The sequence below is a fragment of the Littorina saxatilis genome, linkage group LG17, assembly GCF_037325665.1.
Source record: "Littorina saxatilis isolate snail1 linkage group LG17, US_GU_Lsax_2.0, whole genome shotgun sequence".
Lineage (NCBI taxonomy): Eukaryota > Metazoa > Mollusca > Gastropoda > Littorinimorpha > Littorinidae > Littorina > Littorina saxatilis.
The window spans coordinates 45,289,189-45,308,683 of record NC_090261.1 but is presented as its reverse complement, the minus strand read 5'-3'; the positions used below and the strand labels follow the sequence as shown (position 1 = coordinate 45,308,683).

The 19,495-nt window shown below is 39.6% G+C and overlaps 1 protein-coding gene across 1 annotated transcript in view; it reads right to left on the bottom strand.

The window, feature by feature from the left end:
• Positions 1-19,294, bottom strand: part of LOC138953296 (gephyrin-like) — a 19,685-nt gene extending 391 nt beyond the window's left edge. Inside the window, exons 1-11 of the mRNA XM_070325095.1 lie at positions 19,228-19,294; positions 17,476-17,554; positions 10,878-10,935; positions 7,752-7,844; positions 6,797-6,891; positions 6,430-6,496; positions 3,985-4,116; positions 3,501-3,651; positions 2,278-2,409; positions 1,753-1,845; positions 535-590 (exon numbers count right to left, since the gene is read on the bottom strand). Coding sequence (XP_070181196.1) covers positions 535-590; positions 1,753-1,845; positions 2,278-2,409; positions 3,501-3,651; positions 3,985-4,116; positions 6,430-6,496; positions 6,797-6,891; positions 7,752-7,844; positions 10,878-10,935; positions 17,476-17,554; positions 19,228-19,285 — 1,014 coding nt within the window. The 5' untranslated portion in view covers positions 19,286-19,294. The remainder of the gene's footprint in view (positions 1-534; positions 591-1,752; positions 1,846-2,277; positions 2,410-3,500; positions 3,652-3,984; positions 4,117-6,429; positions 6,497-6,796; positions 6,892-7,751; positions 7,845-10,877; positions 10,936-17,475; positions 17,555-19,227) is intronic.
• Positions 19,295-19,495: the final 201 nt, after the last annotated feature.

The following is a 19,495-nucleotide window of genomic DNA, read 5'->3' as shown; positions in this document are numbered from 1 at the left end:
CCTGTTACACAATATAAGGCTCTCATTTTGTGCGAGTCGGAAGCTTTGAAACAAATGGAAAGCTTTACGTGTTTGCAATGCTTGACACTTCAAGCATACAAAAAGAAACAAGGGGAGCTTAATTAGCAATTCTTGAATGTACAAGTGCAATAACAAAAATAATCAACAAGCAGTCTTTTCCAAGTCCTGATACTAAATATGTCAAGCCTTCAGAACGAAACATTCACAGGGAATATGCTCTGCAACTAATGGATGTGTAACCTCATATGGCTTTATTAACCATTGGAACTTCATTCCAATACAGCGGAACCCCCCCTCGAAGACTCCCTCAAAGCACCGCCCCATGCTTGTTCAGATTTTCTGTCCTTAACGTCTGTCAATGTACCTGTATCTTTTAAGATGTGATTTTGTCAGATCTTTAGAGGTCTTGAAAGGGGGGGGGCCACTGTACACAAAAATAACACCAAACTAGCAAGTTAAATTGGCAACTACTACACAAATGCAGTGAAGAAGGATCATAGTTCTGTCACTTACCACATCACCAGCTGAGCTTTCTCCCATCACTTTCCTGTGACCTATTCCATCAGCAGCTGTTTCAAACACACACACACACATAAGAAGTCAGTTAATAGCATCAACTTCAGAACAGCACTGCTTGGCAACCGTCAGTGTCATATCTAACAACAAGGAAGATGTCTTGAACTGAGGGTAAACTTGTGTTGGTTATGAACAGAAAGTCTGAAAAAACAAAGTCTTAAAAGGAAGGCAGTCTTAAAGGTCCTTGTCTACATTTTTATACCAAAATCGCCATTTGACCATTAAAATGCAGAGTCTATTATCTACAAATATCAACAATACACCCCCTTTCGATCAGGAAAGACGAAGCCAGTGTAGCCGTTTGAAAATTCATTGTAGTATTCCAGCGTAGTACTCATAGTAGAATATCCTTATTTGGAAAATGCCAAGCGCAAAACTCCTCTCAAATCCCGTGCATTTCGTGCGTTTAAAAAAAAGCGTGGACAGCGCTCCAGTGTCAAACTGTTGCTGCACTTGTTTGGGCGTGGCTATAAGCATAGTGACATGAATTTGATTGGTCAGTATTTTTAGGCAAAGCACATGTTCTCAGCAAACAGAAAACAAAATATTGGAAGCGTGAGTCACGCTACCCAAAAATAAAATCTTTTTTTACATATATTTTTTTTCTATCACTTTTTTTCCCCATGGTTCATTCATCATCTGACATAACTTTTTAGCGAAATCTAACCATAAGATTATTGACAAAAAGCAAAAATGTAGACGACCACCTTTAAATTTCGGGACATTAAAAGGGGAGATGGGGGTTCCACTGTATGGGGAGTTTCGATAGAGCTTACATGTAATCCTCAAACATCGAAAGACCTTCCTACCGACCAGGTATCAAATAATCAAATTTGACAACAAACAAATAAACAATGACATAATTTTATCTACACAGTTCAGAGGGTGTGGGACATTTGCAGTTAACCCATATGAAATCTGTGAAGGAATTTTAGTGTTTATCAATAACTGACAGTGTGGGGCATATTGAACCCATACTTTGTAAAGAGGCGGTGAAAAGTTTATCCCTATACGGATGATCCATACTTTTTAGGTTGAATCCTTCTTTAATTAAATCTTTTTTTAAATTATATGGGTTGCAAATGTCATCCGGGATCTGATACATGACTTCATGTAAATTTGACATCGTCATGTGTAAACCAATGATACACATACCTACAACAGCATACCCATCCTTAATGGAAGCAGGAAAAGGGGGCAGAGGGTCAGCAGCAAACACATCCTCAGCCAGGTAGAACCCCAGGGCATCTGTCACAACAACAAAAACACAACATGCAGTAACAATCAAAGCATGACCAGGCTACATCCATTTTACAAACTGGCACTTCTTGGCAAGTTTGAATCAAGATTTTCATCCCCCAAAATGGTTCCTCTACCACAGTACACCCCAACAAAGTTTACAACATGCAGTGAAAAGTCACCTTGAGTTACTTCTTTCACTTTTTGTGTGTTGTTGTTAGAGCAATCTATCCTATTGTCAACATGAAATGTACTGTTTATGATCCCCCCTTTTTACAAGAGAAATGCTTAACAGAATATAGCCCCAGTTGATCACACTCACATAAAACAATTCTTTGTTGTTCGTTTGTTTGTTTTGTTGTTGTTTGTTTGTGTCTATTTATACATGAACACATTGTCAGCTCACAACAAAATTCCTAACCAAGCTATAACTTTACTCACCCTCCAAATCCACAATGATGATGTCCAGAAGCGATGTGTTTTGCAGGACTTGTGACACTGCCTGCTCCACAGTCACCATGGCATACGGAGATTCTCTCGCTCTCTTTGCAACCTGATTCGTTGTCACTTCGCCTATAACATCAACAGGTGAGACTTTGGTGAGAACATGAATACACGCCATTGTAGATGATCACACCATAGTTATCTTAACAATATTATTGAAGGCTGCATGATCAAGTTAACCATGCCAATATTATGAGACTTTCTGCTGAATGAGTTCTTTATAACTTTACTTACATGTTAACTAAAAAGAAAACACACACCAACAACAAACAAGCAAACATACCAAAATAAAACAGCCATAAATCAAACACATAAGCACACAAATGATCAACAATAAAAGTCCTACATCTTAGTTGGTATTTTAACTAAGAATAGATGATAACCGATTTTTGAAAATAACTTGTCGGGTTTGTATGGGTTGTGAAATACCCTTGTTTTTTCTTTTACAAACAACTTAACACATGCTTTTTTTCTTTATTTGGTGTTAAACGTCGTTTTCAACCACGAAGGTTATATCGCGACAGGGAAGGGGGGGGGGGGGGGGGGGGGGGGGGGGGGTTGATGGGATAGAGCCACTTGTTAATTGTTTCTTGTTCACAAAAGCACTGATCAAAAAATTGCTCCAGGGGCTTGCAACGCAGTACAATATATTACCTTACTGGGAGAATGCAAGTTTCCAGTACAAAAGACTTACCATTTCTTACATACTGCTTGACTAAAATCTTTACAAACATTGACTATATTCTATACAAGAAACACTTAACAAGGGTAAAAGGAGAAACAGAATCCGTTAGTCGCCTCTTACGACATGCTGGGGAGCATCGGGTAAATTCTTCCCACTAACCCGCGGGGGGTTTAACACATGCTCCTGTCCACATGTTTCCAACACACTACTTGCTAGCGATTGGCCCCTTCAATGTTAGTCCAAGTAAAAGGCAAGGGCATTCACTCTTTCACAACCCACCTAAACATGACAGTGTTAATTTTAGAATTCGTCTATTGCCTGTGCACATAAGAAACGTTACCAGTGCTTCTCAAAGACATTTGGATCACAAAACGCCAGGACTCATGTCACTGCTACTATATTCTATCCATGTGTTTAACAGCTAGACTGATCATGAGGTCTTTCAGTATCTACTATAGTGATGATTCTTACTTACTGTGTGAATGGTTGCCATGGTGATGGAGAGGACTGTGGGAGTGACCATGGTTGTGGGCGTGGCCATGATGGGTGGCACCAGCAGGTGGGTGAGGCGTCGGAGACTGCTGCAGTGAATGTCGGCGGGCCAGCAGGTGCTCTTGATGTAATGGCTATTTTTAAAAAGCAGAGAGAGAGAGAGAGAGACTGGTTGAGCGGCTGATTAAGATTAAATTTACAAGACTCAATTTGTTGTGTTGATTTACCTCCCAGCACATGTCCCTTTGTCTTCAGCATTCTTATATGAAGTTTTTTTGAAAACAGGATTGTAATTCAAATGCTATTTTCTTGGCTTAAAGCCTCCTTATATTTTGTTGACCAATCAAACCCTTTCATAAAGCTTTGCACAACATTATCTTTTTTTTTTGCATACTTACAAACAGTTTGGTTTTTTGTGTGCACACTTACATTCACTCACAGAAGAACAGCTTTCATTGTGTCTTTACCTGTGGCTGTGCAGGGGGATGAACCACGCCTTGCGACTGCAGAGCTTGGTGTGTTTTCTGCACCTGCCCATGTGAGCCACGCAACAAGTCCACAGCGTGAGGGATGCCTTTCGACACCACACGGAAACACTCCTGTAAAACAAACATGTACTGCATCACATGGCCGTAACAAACAAAATGTCTCTGATGTCTAACCTTTAGGTGCACTCCATTGCAAAGATTTGGTCATATTGCTTTCTACCATCCTTGCAAACTCAATAACTAAAGCAAAGTGTTCATCTCTAGCTCTTATCAATTATTATTTTCAAATAGTGTTAGATCAAGGTTCTAGTAAGTGTTTAAGATTGTCCACAATAAATAGTTCCATAAACTAACTTCTTTTGTTTTTTGATTGTTGTTTACACAGTTTTCTCCATTTTTGTGCATTCATGAATCAATAGAAAAAAAGCAAGCATGAAACTACTGCAAATTGATAAGCCTGAACTAACTTTGGTCAAGTCTGAAGATCTGATATAATTTGACACACCTGGAATAGATGGTATTTTGTGTACCACAGTGGTACAGTCAAACCTGCCCTTGTGACCACCTCTCAAAATCGACCAACTGCCCACAACGACCACTTAGAAAGGTCCAAGATAAGATTGTCTTCTATATTATTCACCTTTCCATAGCAACCACTTTTGGTCAATCCCTTGAGCTGTCGTGATAGACAGGTTTGACTACTTGCAATGAAAGGACACACCCTGGACTAGCCAATGGTACCCCTATCCTACAGGTAGCCTACCACTGCAGGTACAGTTTGGTGAAGTTAATAGACAAAAGAGGCAACAGAAAGTATATTTTCATTAACGCTAATTTGTACTCTCATAGGAGGGGCCTCACAGCAGGAAAAGGGTGGCCGAGTGGTAAGTGCACTTGCCTCGGAAGCGAGAGGTTGCGAGTTCGACCCTGGGTCGGGGCGTAAGCAATTTTCTTCCCCCTTTCCTAGCCCAGGTGGTGGGTTCAAGTGCTAGTCTTTCGGATGAGACGAAAAACCGAGGTCCCTTCGTGTACACTACATTGGGGTGTGCACGTTAAAGATCCCACGATTGACAAAAGGGTCTTTCCTGGCAAAATTGTATAGGCATAGATAAAAAATGTCCACCAAATACCCGTGTGACTTGGAATAATAGGCCGTGAAACGTAAATATTCGCCGTAATGGCTTGAGATTTACTGGCTGATGTGAATGCGTGATATATTGTGTAAAAAATTCCATCCCACACGGCAGAAATTAATATGTAAAGCGCTTAGAGAACGTCAAGCGCTATATAAATCTCCCATATCTATCTATATATATATACGACTAGTGTCTGTGTGTCTGTGTGTCTGTGTCTTCGCGATGCACGGCCAAAGTTCTCGATGGATCTGCTTCAAATTTGGTGGGCTTATTCAGAGAGACCCACGTGCTCTCAGCGCGCAGCGCTGAACCGATTTTGGTTCCACCTTAGCTACCCGGGCCCCCATACCGACAAAGCTACCCGGGCCCCCATACCGACACACCAAAGCCAAAGTTCTCGGTGGATCTTTTTCAAATTTGGACACCGTATTCAGCTACACCCCGGACACAATATCATCGATGAGATATTTCAACACGTGCTCTCAGCGCGCAGCGCTGAACCGATTTTGGTTTTTGTGTTCATTTCACCATTCCCAGTAACTCTTCCTTATCTTCTCCATGTTTTCAGCGTTTACCTCCCTTCCTTCGTATGGTGCACTATAGTATGAGGGGGCATCTTCGGGTATTCCCGGCGTTCTGTTACTATTTTTAGAAGGTCACCGCAGTGTCCAGAACGTAAATTGGACCCGTAAATTATCCTCACTGTAAAAGTGCAAAGGTCGAATCAATTTATAGCCACGCGAAAAATACACTGTCATCTATCTATCTATAGATACGGCTTCTCTCTGTTTGTGTGTGTGTGTGTGTGTGTGTGTGTCTCTCTATGTGAGCAACACCTGGGGATTGTTCAGTTCTGTTTGTGATGTGGTCTGGCGGCTTTTGTGTATTTGTATTTACTGGCCTTCCTTTGAAAAGCCATAACAGTTCAAAAGGGCTTACAGATAAGCTCTAAATTGCTCAATCCTGTTTGAGTGGAGTTCGCCTCCAAAGGTGATTAACACGGTTACATTCGTCGACAAGGATGGGACTCGATATGGTCAGGAATGGCATTATGGCCACTGAATCATTTTCGTGCTGTTCCCATTCCACGAATCTGGGAGGGACCTAAGCTTGGCGGGTCCATTGTTCGGACCCGGCGAAGCCGGCGTACGGCTCTAAGTACTTCTTCCCGGCGAAGCCGGCTACCCGGCGAAGCGGGTATTCATCTAGTAAATAAATAAATAAATAAACATCACAAGTGCCAATGACCTGAAAGAAAGGATGATTACTTTTACTCATCACAACATACCTCGGATCCCTTGAAGCTGCCAGGTAGGTTGATGATCAGTGTGTGACCCCGAGTACCACAGGCAGGTCTAGAGACGCAGAGATTAAAAAAGAATTATGTCAAGCGTAAATATGGAACATTAACGTGAGTGGGTACATGAATAGGAGCTACTATACACTAGTTGTCAAGCTTTATATAAATTAAAAAATGCAGAGAGAATAATGCTGTTTATCCCATACCATTTCAATATATAACACAACTGATCACTGATAGAAAAAGAAGTGACTGCTGATTTCACCCATACACGTCACCCCCCCCCCCCCACACACACACACACACACACACACACACTTTTGAAGCCAAAGCAAGAGCTGGTCAATTAACTTACCTGGACAACATGGCCAGAGGGGTGATGCTGAGCGATGCAGTGAGCATTGTCACTGTCATACCCACTGCTTCCCTCTCAAGCACACTCTTTGTCGCCTGAACAAAATAAATCAGCAAATATGAAACCTATTTCAGAGTAGGACATACAGTCTTTGTAAGAACTGAGACCAACACTGCTAAGATTAACAACTTCAGAACATATTGCTGTTGCATTAAGTGTTCGTCGTTGGATCTGATCACGACGTACACAGTGGTACCTGTGATGAAAGGACACCCTTGGGACCAGCCAAAAGTGTCCCTACATTGCAGGTGGCCTGTCATGACAGGTATATTTTGGTAGAGATAATAGACAAAGGGACCCCAGAATGTGTCCTTTTAAGGGAGGTGTCCTCTCATCAGAGGGGCCACACATCGCAGGTACCACTGTAATAATATTGGAGATACAATGTTTTTACGCATGCCAAAGTATCATTTTCTTCTCACTATTCACAGAATAATGTCAGTGGAAGCTTGATGGCCTCCCCAGTAGTGAATCTGCAAGATATAACTGCTAGTTTAACTTATTTCATTGAAAGACAGAGTTTTTTCTTCAATAGTCAAGTGTTGCTTTCCTCAACTAACCTTCAACTTCAGAAGAACATGAACAGACGTGTTGTGTTTTAAGAAAATTCTTGTTACATGCCCAGATGAGAACTGCAGGTATAAGATAATAATACATATAATACATCATATAAATTTTGTATAAGACAGCATTTTCTTAAGATTTCCCCCCTATTTCAGACACACCCCCCCCCCCCCCCCCTCCCCTATTTTCAAGATCTTGTTTTTCAGATTTTCTGTTAATAACCTGTGTAAATTTACCTCCATTTGAAGACTCCCTACCTTTTTAAGACCTCATTTTCTGAGATGTTGAGAATTTTACAATGGGAGTTTCTGCTGTACAACACAGTACTCACCTCTGGCGTGACATCACGAGGAGAAAACCCTGTCCCTCCAGTTGTCAGAATTAAGTCCAGCTTCAGGTTGTCACTCCACACACATAGCTTTTCCTTCAATCATAAAAGCAATCAATTAAAACACACACACACACACACAATTGTTTAATGAGTTGAATGCATATCAAACTCTGACACAAACAAAACGCAGTCAAAATGGGTGGTTTTAAACTGTGTGGCCATAAAAGTATACTTTGCGAAGTCGACTTCGCCCATTAAAGGACAGGCCCTTTAGGAACAGTCTTTCTTTATGTGTTTCTACAGGTGTTAGCTTAAAACACTCAGCGTCTTGGACACGTGCACTTGAACCTTTGTGAAATATGGAGAGAAAAATTGTCACTCTAATCGGTTAACACCATCAGAGAGTTTCACTTTGACAATTGAAAACGGGACATCTTTCTTGAGCGATCCTTTTACAAACAGTGAATCTTACACCCTGACAGATCCTTACAAGTGCAAAACAAACATGGAACAGGGGTTGTCACACTGCGCTACTGAGACTCCTTCTACTTTCTTGCTCTATCATCTTTGCGAATTATTTAGTTACCGCATCCTGTCTGTCATTATTGTGTTTACTTGAGCATAAGTGGAACTGTGTAGGACCCACTGTATAAGTATACGTTCACATTCTGTTTAACTTCTTTTTCTATCTCCTTTTCTAATTAAGTTTGCTCCTTGTATGCATCTGCCATTATGTTTATTTCTTCTTAGTTTAACTGTTAAGAATACAGTAATATATAAGCATATGGTTTGAAGCATGGGTCTAAAAATCAGCTTTATGTACACATGTCACATTATTGTACAGTAGAACCCCCCTTTTAAGACATCCCCACCCCCCCCCCCCCCTATTCAGACTTGCCCCTTTTTAATTCAAGACCTTACTTTTTCACATTTTCAGTTCATAACCTCTGTATCAATTTACCCTTTCTTTCTTTTCTTTATTTGGTGTTAAACGTCGTTTTCAACCACAAAGGTTGATATCGCGACGGGGAAAGGGGGGGAGATGGGATAGAGCCACTTGTTAATTGTTTCTTGTTCACAAAAACACTAATCAAAAAATTGCTCCAGGGGCTTGCAACGTAGTACAATATATATTACCTTACTGGGAGAATGCAAGTTTCCAGTACAAAGGACTTAACATTTCTTACATACTACTTGACTAAAATCTTTACAAACATTGACTATATTCTATACAAGAAACACTTAACAAGGGTAAAAGGAGAAACAGAATCCGTTAGTCGCCTCTTACGACATGCTGGGGAGCATCGGGTAAATTCTTCCCCCTAACCTGCGGGGGGTTTTGAAGACATGATTTTCTCAGATTTTTGTAGGTCTTAAAATGGGAGTTTCACTGTAATTGAATTTAGCTTTATTTAAACCAACTGCTCTCTTCATCTATGTGCATTGTACATTTGACACACAAGGTCATGTAACAATTAAGACATTAATTCAGCGTGTTAAATAGAGCTTAAACAATGACCACGAGTTGATTACTGGAAAATAAACCACGAGTGGGTATTTGCAGCCGCTTGGTAATTCACGAGTGTGCGGAGCACACGAGTGAATTACCAAGCGGCTGCAAATACCCACGAGTGGTTTATTTTCCAGTAATCAACGAGTTGTCATTGTTTAAGCTATTTATACAACGACCAACACGGGTCGAACATGCAGTCATGCAGACGACATTTTGTAGGCAATTTCATTTCAGCCTAATCACTCAGAGTGTCAAATGCGCGTCATTCAAATAGTCCCTATTCTTTTACTTTTTTCTTAGTCTCCGACTCGTCGGCATTATACTTGTCTCGTCTAAATATCGGACCCCATTGCTACGATTAAAACACAATAGCGTTTATATAGCTATTCTGACATTACATTCTGTGTTAAAATGGTCCATGTCGTTGATTGCAGACGACGGTTCCCTTTCCGCATGAAGCCACGGAAATAACCGAACATTGAAAAACCCACGGACATGTATATTACGGAGAAAACTCGGGATAACCGGATGTTTAGCATTACGTCAATATGCTAGGAATCCTATGACGTCATGACGTATCATACTTGCCTACGTAGATTGTATACATGTTCGAAAGTCTGACTGTTGTGAATTCGCGTGGTGAAGACTGCGGTAAATCTGTAGATGATAAGAGAACAAGGATTGTCTCAGAAGAAACAACTAAATCTTTCAGACCGGTAACTTCATTTCAACATTGCACTATATAATGGACGTTCTATGTGACAGGAGAGTTTGCTGATTTTGTGTTAAACATTGGAGAGATCGTGATCATCGTCTGCTAGAATCAGAGATAGGTCGCTTCAGATTGCAGCTTCTGGAAATTTGCAAGGTTTGTTGCCTGTTAAAGAACTGGATTTTACACGTAATGTATGTCATGTACAGTAAGCAACAACAAAAACACACACAAAGCAAATGGCATTGTCTGTCGACTAGGCATACACGTCAGCCATTGTTGTTACAGTTTTGAGTCAACATTGTACGTATTCTTCCGCAACAGGGTCCAATCGTCTGGGTTTCAAATGTTCTAAAAATAAATTCTAGTGTTGATTATTTTTTAGCCCTCTTTATTCTTACTTCGAATAATCCACGTGTGATTTTTGGGTTTAATCAAAGTAGTTCGTTCTAATTTCTCACTTGTCTAAAAATAATCAACTAGATTTAATCCACCCCTCGGTTGCATTGCAGGAGTTGTATAAATTAGACTAACAACCTCACCAATGGTTTATTTGTGTACATAACCTTTGTTCTGAGAACACTGCTTGTGCAATGTTTTGCACGCAGTAATTATGCACCAGGTAGAGCAAATAATAGAGTATTCATTACACACCATGATACTGTTGGTGACATGTGATTGTTAATTGGTAATTCAATACCACATCCTGAATAAATTTCTCTCTTCAGACAACACAGGTTTTTTTTGTCAACACTCATGTCTAGTTCCTCCAGCAAAACTTGGCCCTTTATAAGTTTTAACTTACATTTAGTAACAAGTCACACAAATGCACAAGTTTCAACTTATCTTGATGTTTAAGTGAACATGAAAATTAAAAAGTTTTGCGTCTGCTTCTTCAAACCTTTATCATTTCTTTGTCATCTTCCACAATGTCCTTTGCCACAACCTGTGCTGTAAACCTGTCACAATAAAACCAAATTAATGTCTGCCATGACTTTCATCTTTGATTCAAGTACGCTTAATCTGTCTGTCTGTGTATAATCTACAGTGTCTTGTCTGCCTGTGCTTGTGCGTGTGCGTGTGTGTGTGAGTGTGTGTCTGTCTATTTGTCTGAGTACAGGATGCCAGTATATTCGTGCAAGTGCTGTGGTAATATGAAAAACAAAACCATTCAAAAATATCTACCTTGTAAATGCCCACCCCCCTTATGTTCCAATTGCACCGGTATTTGATCACTTTGAATAAACATGTTAATAGGATATATGTTTCTGTGCTAAAATATCAACTCTCTTTCTCTGTTCGTCAGAATGGAATCTGGAAACTATAACCACAAAAATAGCCTTTGCCTCACGGTTTTTGAACAAATGCATATGGTCACGGCTCAGAAATGGCGTCGAACTCCACCCTTGCCCCATTCAAACGCCCCACACGCTCAGTTATGGTTTATTCTACCTTTGAAAGTACTGACACGGGGTGCAGATATGAATACAGTTACTATTCTGGTAGAAACCGAAAGGTTTGATGACTTTGTTTTCGAGCAAGGCGCAATAGTAGAGTGAATTTACGTCGATTTTTGGGCCGGAAGTTGGGACACTTTTTTACTTGGTGTCGAAACGTCGTATTTGTGCGTACTACACACACTGCTTGGATAAGAACTTGATGGAGAGGGAAAGAGAAGGTGTTAGTTATTGTTTACATACTGCACGATAACCAGTACCTCACCCCAACAGTCGGCTGAGATCAAGTTTAGATCCAACGGTGAGTATGTTACTTTTCGTGTTTGGAGTCACGTAGGCAGTTTTAGCTTTTGCCGCGCTTTTAATAATGATGACAGACGTTGAACTAAGCGATAAACTTGGACAAGAAAGAACAATCTACTACTTAAAACAAAAAATATGCACAAACACAGAAGACAAAGCAATGAAAATAAGTCTTAAGTTCGTTGTTGTGTACTTTCGTGTTACCGCGAAAAGTAACAACGTAAATCAAAGTTGTTTATCGACATGTTCCTGACTTCCAACGATGGAAACAACTGTTCTATCGTCTGCTACAAAGTTGCATTGACTGTCTCGAACTCAGAACTCAGTGTGGCATGGAGGAGATGGACGTAAACGGCCAAGGCAAAAACCACTGGTTTTTCGTTGTATGTAACGTACTCACCTGCAGTTTGAAACACTGTTATTTTCACTAAATAACAACTTACTTCCTTTTTTTTTCATCTGAAAGTTAGAAGTGTTATTGTGATTTGTTTTGATAAAATTTGCATTTTTTAGGACAAAGATTTTTCTTTATTTTGATTTTTAAAGACATATGTTTGAGACGATTCAACCAATTTCCCAAGTTATTCAGCGTTCATGTCATTGCATGTGTTTTTTCTGGCCTTTTCTATAGTCTTTCCATACAGTTCACCTTGTGCTTTGTTTTCATGCCAATTTAATGAAATAAATTACAGGAAAAAGAAATATATGTTTTTTTACATTGAGTGCGTTACTCACACCACTCGCACATCGTGAGAGGTAACACACTCCAATCGTTTGTAGAGTTATCTTGAAAATCATTTAAATCTTGCTGGAACAAAGTAAGGAATGAATCAAGTAAACAGAAAATGATGTCTGCGTTTATTGTTTTGAATTAGAGTGGGGTTTTTTAGGAACAGTGTTGAGTGTGTTACTCACACCACTCGCACATCGTGAGAGGTAACACACTCCAATCGTTTGTAGAGTTATCTTGAAAATTATTTAAATCTTGCTGGAACAAAGTAAGGAATGAATCAAGTAAACAGAAAAGGATGTCTGCGTTTATTGTTTTGAATTAGAGTGTTTTTTTGACTCACATCCGAAGCAAAAGTGAGTCTATGTACTCACCGGAGTCGTCCGTCCGTCCGTCCGTCCGTAAAACTTTAACGTTGGATATTTCTTGGACACTATTCAGTCTATCAGTACCAAATTTGGCAAGATGGTGTATGATGACAAGGCCCCAAAAAACATACATAGCATCTTGACCTTGCTTCAAGGTCAAGGTCGCAGGGGCCATAAATGTTGTCTAAAAAACAGCTATTTTTCTAATTTTTCCCATTTTCTCTGAAGTTTTTGAGATTCAATACCTCATCTAAGGGCAAAGTAAGCCCCATCTTTTGATACCAGTTTGGTTTACCTTGCCTCAAGGTCAAGGTCACAGGAGCTCTTCAAAGTTGGATTGTATACATATTTTGAAGTGACCTTGACCCTGAACTATGGAAGATAACTGTTTCAAACTTAAAAGCACATGTTATGCTTTCCTCATGAGACACATTTGGTCACATATGATCAAGGTCAAGGTCACTTTGACCCTTATGAAATGTGACCAAAATAAGGTAGTGAACCACTAAAAGTGACCATATCTCATGGTAGAAAGAGCCAATAAGCACCATTGTACTTCCTATGTCTTGAATTAACAGCTTTGTGTTGCATGACCTTGGATGACCTTGACCTTGGGTCAAGGTCACATGTATTTTGGTAGGAAAAATGTGTAAAGCAGTTCTTAGTGTATGATGTCATTGCTAGGTTTAGTTATTTGACCTTGACCCTGAAGGTCAAGGTCATGTAAAGGTCAAGGTCAAGCATGTGAGTCGTATGGGCTTTGTCCTTCTTGTTACAATTTACTTTGAAGGATTGGTAATTTTCAGTTCTTTGAGTACTTGTTTGATCGTTGTTTTGTTTATTGGTGTTCATGTAACACACACACTGGCCTAGGGTACCTAGATATGCAGATTATTGCTGTCGGAATGTGTCAACAATAGTTCCAATAGTTGTGTAGCAACCATGGTGTCATTCCTATAATTAATTTCACAATTAACTGAATGCACTGAATATGAACAATGTTTTGTTCATGTTATGACAGTGTTTTGTAACACACTCATTGGCGAATAAACAGCATTTTTCTTGATAACTTCAAAATCCGCCTTCAACCTAAGATTTTTTTGTTGGGTTTATCAAGTTTTTTTGTACAGTGTATTGTTTTCATTACCAAGTGGATGGATATATGCTTTATACCTTACAAAATAATGTGAAGTAAGACTTTTTTGGTGAAATGTAACACACTCAGTGTCAAAAGTGAGAAAATCTTCTCTGTATTGTGAATTGGAGCATGGTAGAAGTCATAAGACATCATTGTTAGGTTGTTATGGTTTTGCTCTTTCATTTTTCATTCTTTTGCATGCATTTTTCATGTGAATATCTTGACAGTGTCCTAAAGTTTGATTTTTTTGGTGAAATGTAACACACTCATTGGAAACTTTTAGGAATGACTTGACAGATAACTGATAATGGGAATAACGGGTCCGGTATCATTGATGCATTTCAACTCTTTACTATTATGTACTTGTTTCTCTTCCCATTACATGTATTTCTAAGGTTGTGTGTCTAAAATAAATAGGAATTTAGCAGTTTTGAATGTCTGTGTTGTGAGACACAGAAAGTTGATTTTTGTTTGAATACATTTTCACATCTTGTTCTGATTTGATTTTTTTTGCAGACTGTCCGTATGAAGTGTGTGGAACTAAGAATTGATTGACTGCTGAAACAGTAATCTTTTCAGTTCTTTGAGTACTTGTTTGATCGTTGTTTTGTTTATTGGTGTTCATGTAACATACACACATTCCTAGGGTACCTAGATATGCAGATTATTGCTGTCGGGGAATGCCACTTTTCACAAATGAAGATCAAGGTAGATACTAACTAATGCAGTTAACTTTTATTGTGTAATAGGTTTACTGTTAACTGTATATTAGAAAACAATGTGTGACACGGTGTTATGTAACACACTCCAGTTAAAATTTAAAATGCAATTCATTCCGCAGTAATTGATGAAAATACATTGTTACTGCCCAGACACAACTAAACACATAAACAGTTTTGCTGGACCCCAAAATGGAAAGTAATCCAAGAGTTTGTATTTGTGACTCAAGTGTCCCACAAATTCGACACCTTTTCTGAGCCATGACCATATATCTCAAATGTAAACTGAAAATGATGGCTCAAGATCTACTTCGTTTAACTGGCATTAGCAGTGCACTGTGCATGTGTCCAAACAGAAATCACAAAATGAAATATGGTACCTGTAGTCATTTCATTTGCTCTGATCAAAGTCATCTAGGTTGAGTAAGGTGTATGCTAAAAACAACATATTCAAATAATAATCGCTGACTCAATCTCTGTAAACTCCCAAACGGATGAGCTCTGCAATATCAATTGAGTCTCTTGCACCTTCATCAAGTAGTTTTTATCCAGTTTTTAACATTGTAACATAGCATTTTTTAACTGTGCTTGAAAAGCCTACATTCTAGGGCAAACGGACTAAAACCGCAAGTACAGCAGCAAGAAGACCAGCTGGAGTTGTACACTATATCCACCTTGTGTACAGTGAACTTTTACGACTCTTTTAGATGCGCACACCCCCAAAAAAATGTCACGTTGATAGTCGTCGTCGGCCAACCACCAACCCAGGCGGGTTATCCAGATCCAGAAGTGTTGACCTAGAGGTTATCCCGTGGCAAAGTGTGAAATCATGAAATTAAAGGCAATTATGACTGCAACGCAGCATCCTGGTTTCATTCTCTCGAATAATATGTCTGTATACTGCGTGCCAATTTTAACAAGAAGAGCAAACGCTCGATCGAGTCACTTTCGCAGTTCTGAATATTATATGAGGCATCAGATGGACAGGAAGAAATTGCTATTCACAACACAATGAGTCACGTTCACATAAAATTTGAGCCCGGTCACTTTTATAGTTTCCGAGAAAAGCCCAACGTTAAGTTGTGTGTTGCCGAACAGAAAAGGCTAGTTATCTCCCTTGTTTTTCTGATAACGTTCGTAAAAGGCTACAGATGTAAATACTTTGATGTAAAGAATAATCCTACAAAGTTTCAATCACATCCGATGAACTTTGTCAAAGATATAAAATGTCTAATTTTTCCTTTGACGCTGACCTGTGACCTTGAAAAAGGTCAAAGGTCAACGAAACCATCGTTAAAGTGTAGAGGTCATTGGAGGTCACGACTAAACAAAATATGAGCCCGATCGCTTTGATAGTTTCCGAGAAAAGTCCAACGTTAAGGTGGTGTCTACGGACGGCCGGCCGGCCGGCCGGACAGACTAACACTGACCGATTACATAGAGTCACTTTTTCTCAAGTGACTCAAAAACAATAAGAAAAAACAATACAAAATTTGTTGACACCGTTGGTCCAAATGTGGGGGGTGGGGGGTGGGTGTTTACAGGGTACAGTACCCTATACACAGTTTTTGACCCGAAGTAGAGGGTGGGTGTTTGCTTGATACTGGGCGTTTACAAGGTAGTTAATACGGTACATAATACTGAACACAAATAAAAATAGATAAGAGAATTAAAGCAAAAGAAGAGGAAAAATATTCAGAAAAAACATGCATAAATCTTTTGAAAAAGAAAAAAATATTTGTCTGCTTATTCTTTCCTCCGTACAAAGAAAACATTTTTCAAAAAATCCATCTGTTTCTTAGACAACACATTCAGGGGTGGGACTCTCTTGTGATGAAAAACGAGGCAATCCCTTTTTTCTAGGGGGGTTCGGGCGCATGCTCCCCCGACATTGTTTTACATGGTACATTAAAATCTGTGCAATCTGGTGCATTCTGAGACTAAAATTCAACTCCTTTGGATCAGGTAAAAAAGACATTCTCCTCACTCCCCCCCCCCCCCCAAAAAAAAAAAAACAATCAAAAAAAAAGAAAAAAAAAAAAAACTTTCATACAACAATGGTAACATTGTAATGGTGCATACTAACGTAATGAACCATGTATCCATAATCCAATACTGGCAATAGTATGATCCAAATGACGCCCCAATGCATTGAAGCTCAAAATGGCTATTACAGTAGTTATCAGGAGTTTTCAGTCAGCACAATTTAACTCTCAAGCCTCCAGTGTTTTGTTGCCAGGGGCGGACGAGGGGGGGGTGCACAGGGTGCAGGTGCACCCCCCCCCTCCAGCAAAAAATTTTTTTTTAAAAATTTGGAAAGCTGATTCTATGACCATTTCTAAGTTCAAATGGCACCAGATGGCACCATTTTGCTTCTTTGGGCCAAATTTTTTTCCGGGGGAGCATGCCCCCGGACCCCCCTAGCAAATTCGGGCGCTTTGCGCCCATCACATTCACTTTCGATTCAAAGTGCACCCCCCCTTACAAAGCAACTGATCCGCCCCTGTGTTCCATCTTCACTTCTCTCCATATCATTCAGTCAACAAGTTATAGATACTGTGATGAAATGGGACGCGAAAAAATAGATACCCCAGCGGATTTCGTAAGTTGTGTCCGCGGAAATCCGCGGATTCGCGGAAAAGTCCCACCCCTGCACATTACACAGCACAAGTTAAGACAGCACTTGAGAATTAGTTCAATTAAATTCTCAATTCTTGTTGGCTTCTGTTTTTCACTTTTTGGAATAAATCAGGGAGAAAAGAAGGCTTGTTTATTTTCACTCACAGTTCTCCAGACTCTAGCAACTTTTTCAGATTATCTCCGCTGCGATCAATAGCTGTGCCATGGAAGCAAGTGTCGCTGACTGCACACAAAAACAAAACAAACGTGGGATACTGAATTCCTGATTTTCAGAAAAAGAGCAAATAGAAAAAGAGTGCACTGAAGTGTGGAATTATACAGCAACTGCTCACGTCGCCTACCACAACAATATGTTGGATGTGAGTCACACTTTGACCCTATTTTTCTGTGGACCTTACAACTTTTTTTACCACTCTCAGAGAAAATTAAGGTTCACAGAAAATGGAATATTTGACCCTCTCATTATACCCACACAAAAACAAATCGTGCACAAGTATGAATTTATTCCATAACAAGGGAAACAAGCAAATATAAAACTATACAGATATTAAAGTTACTGAACCTGTCACATTAAGGTGCGCGGAGCCCCTCAGGCTTTCAGTCAAGCCTTGGGCAGATATATATATCCGTTCGAAAAAATACCAAGTTTCATTGACTTTCATGCAAGGAGTCAAAAACTGCAAATGTTTTCTGAATCAATTTTGGTCTGTCTCTGGGCAGGGAAGACAGTCGCCCTCGACCAGGCATACATGCGGTCCCACACGTGAAAAAATTATGTCAAAACCTAAATGAAAGTGTATTATAGTCTCGGCAAGAGGAAGGGTACCTTATGTCAAGACATTGTGTTTGATTACGTACAAAAATTGTAAAAGATGGTTTGTGGATCCACTTTGGCATACTACACACAGCCTTCAGCCCCAGAATGTACGTGCATCACTGTATGCATGCTCACGAAAAATGTTAATTACTATTTGGGATGTGCACGTTAAAGATCCCACGATTGACAAAAGGGTCTTTCCTGGCAAAATTGTATAGGCATAGATAAAAATGTCCACCAAAATACCCGTGTGACTTGGAATAATAGGCCGTGAAAAGTAGGATGTGCGCCGAAATGGCTGCGATCAGCTGGTCGATGTGTATGCGTGTTGTATTGTGTAAAACATTCCATCTCACACGGCATAAATAGATCCCTGCGCCATGAGTCCGAGTCTGGCGATACGCGCGCGATATAAGACTTTCATATAACAATATAACATTTATAAGGTCCGTTTGGCTGGCAACACTAAAGGAATGTGTAGACATCTGTGTGAAGCTTTTGGCTGTTTCAATATATATATAACATATATATATATCGTAATCTGCGACAAAAAGACAAATCTTTGCTTTCCATACTGTGAGTGCGACTTTTACTGCACTACACCTTTATTCTTTAAGTTTAAGCTTTATTATATGATTTATCTACATTTTTTTCTCAGGTTACTTGTTACCCTTATCCAACTGGTTTTGTTGTTATTTTTGTCATACTCTTTCTCTGATGTTACCAATAAATATAACTTTTTAATTTTATGTTGTTGTTTTAAAAAAAAATTGTATTTGCCTTACATTGAAAATTTTGCAGTCTGTCACATGTAATTTTTGTAAATTTGCCTAATTCTCACATTACACAAGACCCTTTTCTACCAACTGAGCTGCAAACCTGCTCCAGCTGTCAAAAGCTAAAAGTGAAAGTGGACAAACACTGCCCGTCTCTAAAAGACATGACAGGGCATTTGTCTTCATGTTTGCAATGAAACAACTCATACATATGTTAAGCAAATGCAACGCGTTCGAAAGAACGCCCCACGTACTTCATAACTGATTCTGGTCACTCAAGCAAACAATAAAAGGCCAACAAACCAGTCAAAACTCCAGTTCGAATGGCATGAGCAGAAGTGGTGTGCACCGTAGTGGCCATTTTGAAGCCAACTTCATCACCAAGTAAGGGTTACCGCCCTTGAAGTACTGCCTGAAATAGAGACTTTAAAATGGAGACAATTTGGCTTGGGCCTACAGCGTACTGTAGAAATATCGCCTTGGTGAAAAGTATGCCTGCGTTACTCGAATTGGGTTGGTTTTTCTTACAAATGCAGCATGCGCAACAATTGCTATTAGCTTCAGATGTTTG